Raw genomic sequence first — 13367 nt, forward strand, 5'->3', positions numbered from 1 at the left:
ATTTTTATATTCTGAAAAATTCAAGTAACTACTTAAATTTTGCTTTAAGCATTTCGGATTACTGTCTACCATTAATATTTGTGTGGGAAAATATATAAGATTATTTGAGGAATAGTAAACACTTAGAGAAACCACAACAGTTAAAATCAGTCTCCCTCATTCAAATGCCTCCTGCTTTTGCACAATCTTGACAATGCTTTCAGATTACCTGTAATAATCTGCTTTATTTAAATTTTTTTAAAATTAAGACACTTCACTGTATCTTGAGAAGTATGTTCGAGTAAAATAATGGGGACAAAATCTGTTAGATTTAAATTGAATCACAAAAAGAACTATGGAAGTTTGATGAGAAGTCTTTATCTATTGCCCTGGATGGTGTCTTTTGTTTTGTTTAATTGCATATTTTCCAGAAATAGATATCATTAAAAAAACTGGATTTGCTATTTTATACATTTTCTGTGATGTAACTGTACATATTTAAATACAAAATCTTTAGATATAGTTGTGTGAAATAAAAGCTGATGATCATCAAATAGTCATCAACATCACTGAGTCTTCTCCTGTTCAGTCCTCATAACCAAGGTAAAATCCCATTCACAAATATGATCAATGTACCTTTCTAACTCTTCCCTCAGGAAATTCCTAGTCTGCACTTGATTAATTAAACATTAACAGCAATGGAATCCCAGGATGTGAGATCAGCTATCTGGGGTTATTCAGATATAGCTTGAGTACTCAAATATGAGTGAAAATATTATTTAATACAACAAAATTAAATCAATACTGCAGCTTTCAGTATATAACATTAACTACTGCATACACATCCTGATCATATAACATAAAATTATATATTTAATCCTCTCATTTTACATGAGCATGAAGTTTCTGTTAGTATACTCATTTATTGATAAATCTTTTGAGATACTACTATCCAATAACAAAAATGTTGAAATAAACGCTTCATTTGTAGCACATGTGAGCGTGTGAACAACTGCAGTTTACTGGCATAGTCCAAAGCTAACCAGCTGAAGAAAAGTAATATGTACTCAGTTATGTTGCCCTAGTTTTCAAATGTGCATTGTTGAATGGAGGTTGGGCATTGCAGATAATAGATGATAATTTATGGGAATGGGAAATTACTTATTAGCATGCCTAATCAAAATTCTAATGAAAAATCACTGTTCAAAAAAAAATTGGTGTCAGCCATATCTCAGTTAGTAGCATTTGCATCCAAGTCAGAGGTTTCAAGTTCAATTCCCAGTCCAGAGAATTAAACATAAAAATCTAGCATAACATTCCAGTGTAACATTGATAGAGCTGCACTGTCAGAGATGCAGTCTTTCAATGGGACTTTTTGAAATTATTGCCCAAATTCTGGCCTTTTTATCCCTTTTACAATATTACTAAAACAGATTATTATCATATTGGCATTGATGGGAAGTTGCTGGACACAGATTGACTACTGTGTGTCAGTTATTGCAACAATAATTACATTTAAGTACTTCATTTGTTGTACAGCAGCTTAGGACACCTAAAAGAAATATGAAAGGGGCCATGTAAACATTTTTTTCTTTTCCATAGGTAGTAAAAGGATGAGAAAACCACAAGATATGTTTTCAACTGCTCCCAGCCTCTGCATTTTCATACCCAGCCAATTCTATACCCAGCAGTCTCACTCCACCTGACATCATGGGCCCAACTTCAGATTCTAAACAGTAGGATTCTCTCTTCCAGTCTCCTTAATATCAGGCTTCCACCACTCTTTGCCCCTGGATTCAGCACTGAGTTTCCTGTATCTTACAGATTTAGCTCCCCAGATAGTGCCAATCTACTTCTCCACTTATCGATCTTGATGTCTGCTCCTCATACACAATCCCACAGGAGTTGAACTATTAAGTAAATTAGGAACAAAGCTGAAAGGATGGTTTACATTATGGTCCAAAAGCAGATTTTCATGAATAAAATGTTATCAACAGCTTATAGTGCAAGCATTATTTAAAACAGTGCAAACTATCACTACTTTCTGACTTTGCAACATTCATGACACAATTTCAGCTGCTTCACTACAGTCTTAAAATAAAATGCATTTACCTCAGGAGTGTGCTTGGCAATTTCCCGAATTAGTGTTGCAACATTTTTTTTCACAAATTCATCTGGGTCCTTTAGACATGTTAGAACAGAAGGAAAAATTTCGGCTTCTACAACCATTTCTGCCAAATCTACAGAATGCTTTGAAATCTGACCAAGAGCTGAAAACACCTGACGCTATGGAACACAGAAAAGTAGCGCAAGTTCAAATTTGTGAATGGTATTGTTGGAATAAAACAATTAAATTTACATGATTAACCCTTAGGTTACTTCAACCCAAGCTTTTTTTAATCTAATAAGTGTAGCATTGATAAACTGTAAACATGAGATAAACTGATAAAATATTATTGATAAAATATTTGTTACGTCTTGTACCAACAGTTGAGCAATCATTCTGATAAATCAAAGTCTATACACACGAGAAAACTATCTTACTTCAGTACCAAAAGAATACATTACTTCAACAATGAATATTTAATTCAATTAAACTTCCATACACATAATGCATCAGATGAATGCACTTGCTTTCACCAAAGCACTAGTATAATGTATGCAATACAAACACTCACCTTCAGTTTGGCATCAGGGTTCAGGATCATTTGAGCTAGATGAGCAATGGACCCTGCATCCACCACAGTTTGAGCCAGCTCTGGTGATTGTTTTGCGATATCACTGAGTGCAGAAGCTGCAATCCTTTTCAGTGGCACCTCTGGCTCCTGGATACAAAGAACCAGAAGAGGAACAGCTCCAGCATCCACTACTGCCTGTGACAGTTCTGTGGGTCCAAGAAAAATAATTAAGTGTGTATGGATAGATGACCCTTGAGCCAGCCATTTTTCACACTGACAGATACAGCAAGAATAAAAAGGGGCACATCCCCATCCCCACTGCATCTGCATTTCAAATCAGCCTGCCTGGCTTCATAGAGCATGTGGACTGATCCATAGCTAAAAGGACACAGGTCAAAGGATAGGCCCCATTTACATGTGGCATGTTTTAGGCAGATTGGGTTGAAATGGTTTGTTATTCTGTTATAAAAGAGACAAACAGACCTCAGCTGTTTAAATTACGACCTTACTGAATTTTCAATAGGCACATGTTTTACACATGGAATAGAGCAAATAGAAGTGGCAAAATTAACTGCATTGCAATTTGGTAACATTTATTTAAGCAAAACATCTTCCAGAATTTGTTTTATGTTTATCAATCTGACAATAAAAAACTGCAAAAGTTCCTCAAGATATTTCTTAAACTTTTTTTGCTGACAATATTTTAAGTAATTTTCTTTCTCATGGTTGTCAGTCGTAAATCTATGTAACTGAAATTCTATTCTTGCTATCATCCTCCTGCAACTTCAATTGTCTCTTTCATGTAATTGAAAATGAATTATTTTAAGAACATTAAGATTATGAAAACAGAGCCACAAATGTCAAGCAGTTAGGTGTCCGTCTTTATTTAACATATTTTGCAGATCATGCAAAAATGGCAATGACTATTCTGAAATGATTCTGCTTGTGATATTGGGAGTTGGTATCAAAAACTAGAGTCAAAGCATATTTTTTAAAGAAGATTTATCTCCTACGTAACTCTTTAAAAAGAATAAAAAGAGCAACAAAATTGCTTCAGCATTCACAGAGTTTTATACTTTCACTTACCATTTAATTTACTTACCTGCTCTGGAATCATACTTCGTTTCCTTTCAGCGACAACAAAAAGCAATGAGCTACACATAAAAAAAGTTTTAAATCTTGAGTAAAAAGCTCTTGACAGAGGAAGCTGCAGAAGACATTCAGGGATACAGGCTACTTCAAACTGAAAGATTATTTTGTGCCAGATTTGAAGGAAATATAAATCAACATTTCAGCTGACTGGATACAGTCATACAAAATAAAAATCTTGAGCAGACAAATGGAAAATACAAACACTGAAGGTTTCAGCAGCACAACAAGAAGATCTCATTTAATAGTCATCCTTGCTTTCCTTTTACTTCAAATGGACCCTTTGCTTAGGTTATTAGATGCATCAAGTTGGTTTTTGCGAATGAGAATAGTTTTCACTCAGTATTACATGACATTCATAAAATGCTTCAGTTTTATAGGTTATAAATCACAATCACATAATTAATGTGAAGACTTAGCTAACAAAAGAGACTCTAGCCAAGATTTTGGAAACACAAAGGAGGCCAAACTGGATAGCGGCCAAAAAAGGTCATGGGGATCGCGATAAGTGATTAACCTTTGCCAGTTGCTTCTGATGCAGGCAACATGCCAATTTTATGCTGCCGGCAGCCTCCAGTTATCATGTTGCTGAGAGAGTGCATGTCTTAACAAAGGGCCAATATTCTAAACCTCTTAAAACTAACCCACATAATTTAAGTTAACTTGTACTTCTTGAAGGCGAGCTATATTAAGGCTACAGTAGGTGCTAGTGGGCACACTGGAATTCATTCTGATCTGGGAGAAATCGAAGAATGCCAGAGTATAGGAGAGAACACACTCCAAGATTTTGTGCAATAGATGGAGAGGAGATCGTAGAATTGTTACAAGGTAAAAGGTGGCCATTTAGCCTATCTGGAACCCAGTAGAGCAATCTTGCCAGTTCCATTTGCCCACTCTTTCCCAAAGCCTTGCAAATTATTATCTCTCGTGTCTATCCAACTCCTCTTTGAAAGCCCTGATTGATTCTATTTCCATCATATGAACAGGGAGCGATTTCCAGATCATGACTATTCTCTGCTTAAAATGAAAACTTTTCCATCACTTTCCCTATGTATTTTTTGCCCCAAATCTGTGCCCTCTAGTTCGTGAAATATCTGCTGATGGGAACAGCTTTCATATTTACCCTTTCTAAATCTGTTATGATTTTGTACATCTGTCAAATCTTCTTTCAGAATTTCTCTCCTCCAAGGAGAACAACCCCAGCTTCTGTCATCTAATCTCACAGTCAAAATACCTCAACTGTGGAACCATATTATTTGCAGGACTTCAGGAATAGTTGACATGACACCCTGATCACTAAATCCCAAAGGTTGTGATCGCTCAGGTCTGACGATGAGGTGCTGTTCCTCAAGTTCATGTAGAACTTTGATGGAACAATCTGGGAAGTCAAAGACAAAGTGGCCAGAAGAGTAGTGGGGTGGAGAGTTAAGGTGAAAGGCAACTAAAAGCTCAAGGTCAGTCTTGCAAATTGAATGGAGATATTCTGCAAAACAGTTACCCAATTTGAATTTGGTTTCTACAGCAGAGCAGAGACCACATCACAGCACTGAATGCAGTATTCTAAATTGGATGTAGAAAAAAAGTCACTGCTTCACCTGGAAGGGAGGAAATAAAAGGGCAGGTGCTGCTTCAGGTAGTTGTATGAAATGCTCCTGTGGAAAGGACAGTGAGTATGAGTGGAGATGGAAGAGTGAATCAGAGTGTTGCTGATGAAATGGTGAAAGGGAAGAGGAGGGAAAGATGTGCCTGTTGATCATGCCAGTCATGTCTGAAATCATGGAGGATGATCCATTGAATGTGGAGATGAGGAAGCTGAGGACAAGAGGACACTTATCCTCAATCTGGGTGGGAGAAAAGGTGGCGAGAACAGAAGTGTATGAAATGGAACAAATGCAGCTGACTGCTGCCAACTATGGTGCAAGGCAAACCAGCATTAAGAAACAAGGACACCATTTTGGAAGAATTGGTGTGGCATCAGAAAAGATTGAGAAACTGGGAGCATAGAACGGAGTGCTTACAGGAAGCAGAGTCTGAGGGTAGTGTTGTCAAGGTAACAGTGGAAGTCGGTGGGCTTTTGGTGCACACAGGTTGCAAAGCAATCCCCTGAAATGGAAATAAAGTTGAGAAATGAAAGAACTGGAGATGGACCAGTCTTTGCATTGATAGGTACTAAAAGACTATACTGACAAAACATCGATAGAAGTCAACGGTAGTGCAGCAGTTAGCGTAACGCTATTACAGCGCCAGCGACCCGGGTTCAATTCCAGCCGCTATCTGTAAGGAGTTTGTACGTTCTCCCCGTGTCTGTGTGGGTTTCCTCCGGGTGCTCCGGTTTCCTCCTACATTCCAAAGACATACGGGTTAGGAAGTTGTGGGCATGCTACATTGGCGCTGGAAGCATGGTGACACCTGCGGGCTGCCCCCAGAACACTCTACGCAAAAGGTGCATTTCAATGCGTGTTTCGATGTACATGTGACTAATAAAGATATAGCATCATCATATCAATATATCATGTTGTGAAAGGTGTACTGGAAAAGCTGCTATGCTTCAGGTTGACAATTCACATTCCAGGTTCCCAAGGGTTAGCAGAAGTGTTTGCCATAACCTTCCAATATTCCTTGTATATAGAGGAGATACCAGAAGATTGGAAAGAGGCCAATGTGACATCTTTGTTTTAGAAAGGATAAAAGTTATCCCTAATAACTACAGGCTGGTTAATTTGACATTTTTAGGTTCATGAAGTTTTAGAAACAATAATCAGGGAAAATAAACTGCTCGCAGGGAAGGAGAGCCGGCACAGATTTATAAAGGGCAGACCTTGTTTGACTAATCATTGAAATTATTGATGAAGTAATCAAGAAAGTTGATTAAGGGAAAGCAATGGACATTCTGTTTGGATTTTAAGAAAGTATCTGACAAAGTTTGACATATAGAGCTGCCTAACAAAATTGAGGTTAACAAAATAGCGTCTTAAATAGTACCTTACCGTCAAGGTCTGTCACTTTATCTTATCTCTGGAATTCAGCTGTTTGGTCCATATTTAGATCAAGGCTGTGTGATCTGGAGCTGACTGGTCCAGTCAAAATTGGGCTATGGTAAACAAATTATTAGAGAGCATGATAGGTGTCGACACCTTCTACCACTTTGCTGATGAGCTGGTAGTTAACTAGAAAGGAGTTGTCCTGTCTTTTGTGAACAGGGCACTACTTAATGGTTTTCACGTTGTGGGACAGATGCCCGTGTTGTAACTATACAGGAACAGCTTGGCTAGAGGCATGACTAGATTTGAAATAGTACCATGTTTCAATGGTAACCATACAACTTCCATGAAGTTTTGTCTTCTGCCTGTCTGCTGCCCTCCACTAAGGAAGAATAAAATGTAACTGGGTCTCTTTAATCATTTCCCTTATGCAACTATGAAGAGCTCCAGCTTCAGGCCTGACAGTTCCTGATGCAAGAAAGTTAAAATACCACAATCACTTTGATAGAGTACAGACTTCTTTGTAGTGGCTATGATTGAAATTGCAAAAGTACCAAGTGGCAAATCCTGACTGGATGGCAGATATTTCAATGTGTTCCTTACAGAGGATCGGGTAGGAGAATTTTCCTCTAAGAATGTTGAATGATTATAACCTGCTGAGAATTTCCATTTACTCCTCCTTATTCTAGCTCCAGCACATAGAATGCTTCTATCCAGCCAGCCTCAGAGTTGTCAGCAGGCATTTTGTTATAAACTGACAAGAAAATGCTAATTTTGCTGAGGAAACAACCTCTGACCTTGTCTGGCAGATAGGATCACCCTCCCCCATCCTCCTCCCACCCAACTGTCCTGACTCTCCCCTGTTACCATGGCAAAGACTCTGACCTATCACTTCTGGACCAATGTATCACATGATCATAACAACTCAATTTTTAAAGAAAATCCTTTATTTAGCTGTGGTTCAATGCCTTCAGATGGGCCTGATTCTTAAAGTGTCCCACAATCCTCTGAAGGAAGGAGGAAATGCAGGTATAATGGTGCATATATACAGCTGGGGAGGAAATAAAAATAATCTAATAAAACTCATTCTCTTTGAAGGCCTGCCTGAAATGTCATTCCAGTTGCCAAAACCAACCAACCCTGTCAATGGATTCACAGAATCACAATTCAGCCCAAATGCCAAACAGAATGTCAAAAATATATTTGTTTTATGAATCTGTTCTTGGTTGCTGAAAGATACTGGCAGGACACTATACATCACTAAGCACTTTGATGGCACTGAAAAGTGCAGAACTAGAATCTGAGGCAAGAATCAGAGGACCTCAGACCCAGAGGTTCTCAGTGAATTAGTTACAACAAATCTGACACCTTTCTTGGCCACTTTCTGCTACTTACTCATCAATTAACAGATTTCCTGAATGCTGGTGATTTTTATATTCATAACTTGAATTGCTAGGCATGTACTAAAACAACTTGAGAAGGCATTTTGTGCTATCAGCCTGCCCTGTTGCAGAGTGGTTGACTCAGAATTACTGTGGGGTTGGTATGCTTTCAGCTTTCCCCAAAAATCTAATCCATGTGTCCTCATGTTCCGCTTTACCAATTACCTGATTTATTTTTGTGATTAACGTGAAGGTGCACTTCATTTTTCCATTGGCATACGTGGAATGCACATGTCAGGTATTATAGAAAATGAATCATTGGAAGCATTTGTCCAGTTATATGGTTTCCTATTATGGCATGGAAATCAGGCTTTATTTCTCTTGGTAAAGAGATTTGCACTTTGCAAAATCTGATTGTGAAACACGGGACATTCCGAAATCCTGCTTAGTAGAATAAATAATTCCAACCTATCACATTACCACAGTAGGCACGGTAGTGTAGCCGTTAGCATAATGTTACCACAGCGCCAGCAACCCGGGTTCAATTCTGCTGCTGTCGTTAAGGAGTTTGTACGTTCCTCCCTGTGTCTGTGTGGGGTTTCCTCTGGGTGCTCTGGTTTCCTCCCACATTCCAAAGACGTACAGGTTAGGAGCTGTGGGTATGCTATGTTGGGTGCCGGAAGAGTGCGACACTTGCGGGCTGCCCCCAGCACATTCTCAGTAACACAAAAAGATGCATTTCACTGTTTGTTTCGATGTACATGTGATTAATAAATATCTTGAATAAGTATCTTACCTTAATGGATCTACAGTCAGGATTGTTTCAGAGTTATTCAGAAGCCCAGAGTTATGAAAGTTAGAGAATGGGAAACGAGTTCTGAAAAGCCAAATCTGATGATGGTAAATACCAGAGGTCTTTGTAATAGATTGGCTGAAGTGGGGCTCGAAGTCAATACTTTTTAAGGCAAAGATTTGAGATTCAGATAACTGAAAGTTTGAAAAAGCCTGAGGGACTGAAGGCCAACTCCTTTTCCTCTGTTGCAGAGGTGAAAATAGGCAATATTTGTTATGAAGCGCCTTAAGTTCAGTCTGGAGTTGAACAATATGACAAGATGCCAAGGTTGTAAAGTGTCTGGTTCAACATGAGGCAGTGATCACAGAGGGAAGTCAACCTTGTGGCAAGGAAAATAAACCTGTGTCAGGAATCAAGGAGCCTCCAAGAGTGGATGTACATAAGCAGTACTTTCTCTGTACTTGGGGGTTGGGGGGTGGGGTCGAGGTGCTTGGATAGGGAATCGCAACTAGATATATGACCAAGCATATCAGTAATGTATGGCACGTAACTGGACCTAGAAATTATTTCAGATTATTAGAAGTATTTCAGATTATCTATCTGGCCTTCCCCATAAAAAAAGCTGTGGATCACTATTATACCCACTTGTCCTGCTTTGCATGCATTCTGCTGTTACTCCCAGTCATTGCTGAATGCCATGACTGAGAGAAATTGATTTATGCAGAAGCTTTGAAGTCAGAAGGAAACACTTCAGTATGTACCACACCAATCCCTGCATGTTTAGGCAATTAAAAGAACTCTAGAAATCAGTAAATTGCAGCAACTACAAAGAGAAATCAATTAACAACCTATCTGAAAGTTAGTTGATTTTTATTTTTAAAAAAAGCCCTGCTTGGTGGTCCTGCTGCTGAACACATGTCCAAAATGTACAGAGGGCTTTGAGTTCCAAAGAGCTTTGAGTTCCAAAGTGGCAAAGTTGGCATCAAATCAGCTTTGAACACTGAATGCTGTCATGATCTGTGTACTTCGTGCATTTCCAGAAGGCAATAGGCTTCATACATGCCAACTCCCTTTCCAATCACAGCATTTAGTGCCAGTTGCCACAATGCATGCATGCACATTAATGCCAATTTGGTTCTGATTCAGCACCCATTGAGCCAAATAATATGCACTAAACTGAACTTCCCCTCTCTGAGCCCAAACAATTAGTTCCATTTGCCAGACAGGGAATGCAATCTATACAGATTTTCAGAAGACGTTTGACAAAGTCTCATGTAAATGATAAGTTAGCAAAACTGAGTCCCATGGAATAAAAGTGACAGTGGCAACATGATGAGACCGTGTATTGTGGACAGAACAAAGAGAGCTGTGATAAATGGCTACTTTTCCAGAGTGGAGGAAAATAGATGGTGGTGTTCCTGAAACTCAGTGCTAAGGCCACTGCTTTTGTTTTTAATCTATATGCACATCTTGGAAATGTGTGCAGTTGACATTAAACTTGGAGGTGTGGTAAACAATGAGGAGGATAGTACTACGTCGTAAGATAGGTTGATAGGTAGATTGGCACAGGGGAAAGATAAATGGCAGAGAAATTTAATTCAGAGAAATGTGAAGTGATACATATTGGCAGACATAAACCAAATGGCACTGTTTTAAAGGGCATACAGGAACAGAGAGACCTGGGCATAAATGTGCCATTTGGAAGTGGTAGAAAATGTTGAGAGAGAAGTTAACAAAACATATGGGATTCTGAACTTCACAAATAGAAGCACAAATACAAAAACAGAAAGGTTATGTTGAACCATTTAAAATTTTAGGTAATAGGTTCAAGGGGGAATGAACTTTTATTTTATTTAATGCAGAGAGCAGTTATGATTTAGAACTGTTTAAAAGAATAATCAGAAAAGAATCAATCAAGGCTTTCAGAAGGAGACTAAACAGGCATGAGCAGGGAAATATTTGCAGAGTTTGTGGGTAAAGGGACTAAATAGATTATTCTACAGAGGTCCAACACAGATTTAAATGGCCTACTCTGGACAGTGACAATTCTACTTTCTAAAAGTAGAGGCTTCAGCTTCACCTCTCACATCCCACCTTAATGAATTTTAACCTCAAAGTGGCATTGATTTCTTCTTCCACAGCTTTCACCTCTGTGCCACCTCCTTGGCCAGGAATCTTCACCCTGCATGGTGAACCCTCCCCCTTGTCTTCAGAATTCCTGGTATACCTGGAACCTTCTAACAGCCTCTTATCCTCTCTAGATTTCTTCGTCAATAACCGCTGGTGTGACAGCAATCTCAAATTTTCCACTCCACCCACTCTAACCTATCTCCTTTTCAACTTGCTGTACTTCATTCACCAAAGATTTCACCTGGGTTCAGAACTGGCTTGCCCTTAGAAGACAGAGGGAAGAGGTTGATGGAACTTAGTCCGGCTAGAGGTCTGTGACCAGTGGTGTTCCACAGGGATCCGTGCTGGGACCTCTGCTGTCTGTGATATATCTAAATGACACAGATGAAAATCGGTGGGTTAGTAACTTCGCAGATGATACAAAGATTGGTGGTGTTGTGGACTGTGGAGAAGACTGCCAAAGGATACAGCGGGATATCGATCAGCTGCAGATAGGGGTGGAGAACTGGCAGATGGAGTTTAATCTGGCCATATGTAAGGTGTTGTACTCTGGGAGATCAAATGCAAAAGGACAGTACACTGTTAATGGCAAGATCCTTAACAGCATTGATGTACAGAGAGATCTTGGGGATCCAAGTCCATAGCTCCATGAAAGTGCCTGCATAGGTTGATAGGGTGGTAAAGAAGGCATATGGCATGCTTGCCTTTATTAGTCCAGGCACTGAGTTCAAGAGTTGGGAAGGTACGTTGCAGCTTTATAAAACTCTAGTTAGGCCACATCACGAATATTGCATTCATTTCTGGTCACCCCATTATAGGAAGGATGTGGAGGCTCTAGAGAGGGTGCAGAAGAGGTTTACCAGGATGCTGCCTGGATTAGAGGGCATGTGCTCTAAGGAGAGGTTGGACAAACTTGGTTGTTCCTCTGGAGCGGCAGCAGCTGAGGAAAGACCTGATAGAGGTTTATAACATTATGAGAGGCATAGACAGATCAGACAGTTGGTATCTTTCTCCCAGGGTTGAAATACCAGAGGGCATTTCACGGGGGTGAATCGATCATGCTTTGGGCTTGTGTTGCAGCCAGTGGCACAGGGAACATTTCACTGGTAGAGGGAAGAATGAAATCAATTAAATACCAGCAAATTCTGGAAGCAAACATCACACTGTCTGTAAAGAAGCTGAAGAAGAAAAGAGGTTGGCTTCTACAACAGGATAAGGATCCTAACCACACCTCAAAATCCACAATGGACTACTTCAAGAGGCAAAAGCTGAAGGTTTTGCCATGGCCCTCACAGTCCCCCGACCTAAACATCATCGAAAATCTGTGGATAGACCTCAGAAGAGCAGTGCATGCAAGACGGCCCAAGAATCTCACAGAACTAGAAGCCTTTTGCAAGGAAGAATGGGCGAAAATCCCCCAAAGAATTAAAAGACTCTTAGCTGGCTACAGAAAGCATTTACAAGCTGTGATACTTGCCAAAGGGGGTGTTACTAAGTACTGACCATGCAGGGTGCCCAAACTTTTGCTTCGGGCCCTTTTCCTTTTTTGTTATTTTGAAACCGTAAAAGATGGAAATAAAAATAATAATCTTGCTTAAAATATTAAAGAAATGTGCCATCTTTAACTTTATGCCTTTTGGAAATCAGGCCATCTTTTACTTGCTTAGCTATTCACAGTAACAGAAATTTTGACCAGGGGTGCCCAAACTTTTGCATGCCACTATATAATATAAAAAATTGTCGTGTGTGTGTGTGTGTGTGTGTGTGTGTGTGTGTGTGTGTGTGTGTGTGTGTGTGTGTGCGCGCGTGCGCACACACGCGCGCGCACAGAATGATGGGTGCCTGGAATGTACTGCCAGGGGTGGTAGTGGAAGCAATACAATAGAGGTGTTTAAAAGACTCTGAGGTAGGCACATGAGTGTGCAGAGAATGGAGGCAAATGGACATTGTGTAGGCAGAAGGGATTAGTTTAGTTAGGCATTTAATTACTAGTTTAATTGGTTTGGCATAACATCGTGGGCAGAAGAGCCTGTTCCTGTATGTTCTACGTTCTAAGGACCATGGCCTCACCATGGGACATCAGGCCATTATTTTCCACTCACTCATTCATTGTGACTGGAGATTTTACTACCTGGATAATCCTAGGGGAGCCTTGTAGTACATGCAGGCAGGTCTCAAGCATGCCATTCACCTTTGCCAACAAGTAGCCACTCTTGCACATCATTGTGAGGAGCAGGAGCACAAGGAGGAAGGCAACTACAAGATATACAGCCCT

General features: G+C 39.7%; 1 protein-coding gene across 5 annotated transcripts in view; it reads right to left on the reverse strand.

The window, feature by feature from the left end:
* Positions 1-13367, reverse strand: part of spag6 (sperm associated antigen 6) — a 109797-nt gene that overhangs the window by 25261 nt on the left and 71169 nt on the right. For 3 of the 5 annotated variants that reach the window (XM_052016306.1, XM_052016307.1, XM_052016304.1), the window contains exons 5-6: positions 2658-2863; positions 2092-2265 (exon numbers count right to left, since the gene is read on the reverse strand). In XM_052016306.1, coding sequence (XP_051872266.1) covers positions 2092-2265; positions 2658-2863 — 380 coding nt within the window. The remainder of the gene's footprint in view (positions 1-2091; positions 2266-2657; positions 2864-13367) is intronic. The other 2 variants (XM_052016305.1, XM_052016308.1) reach the window with 2 other exon arrangements.

This window comes from Pristis pectinata, chromosome 5, assembly GCF_009764475.1.
Source record: "Pristis pectinata isolate sPriPec2 chromosome 5, sPriPec2.1.pri, whole genome shotgun sequence".
In the NCBI taxonomy this organism is placed as follows: domain Eukaryota; kingdom Metazoa; phylum Chordata; class Chondrichthyes; order Rhinopristiformes; family Pristidae; genus Pristis; species Pristis pectinata.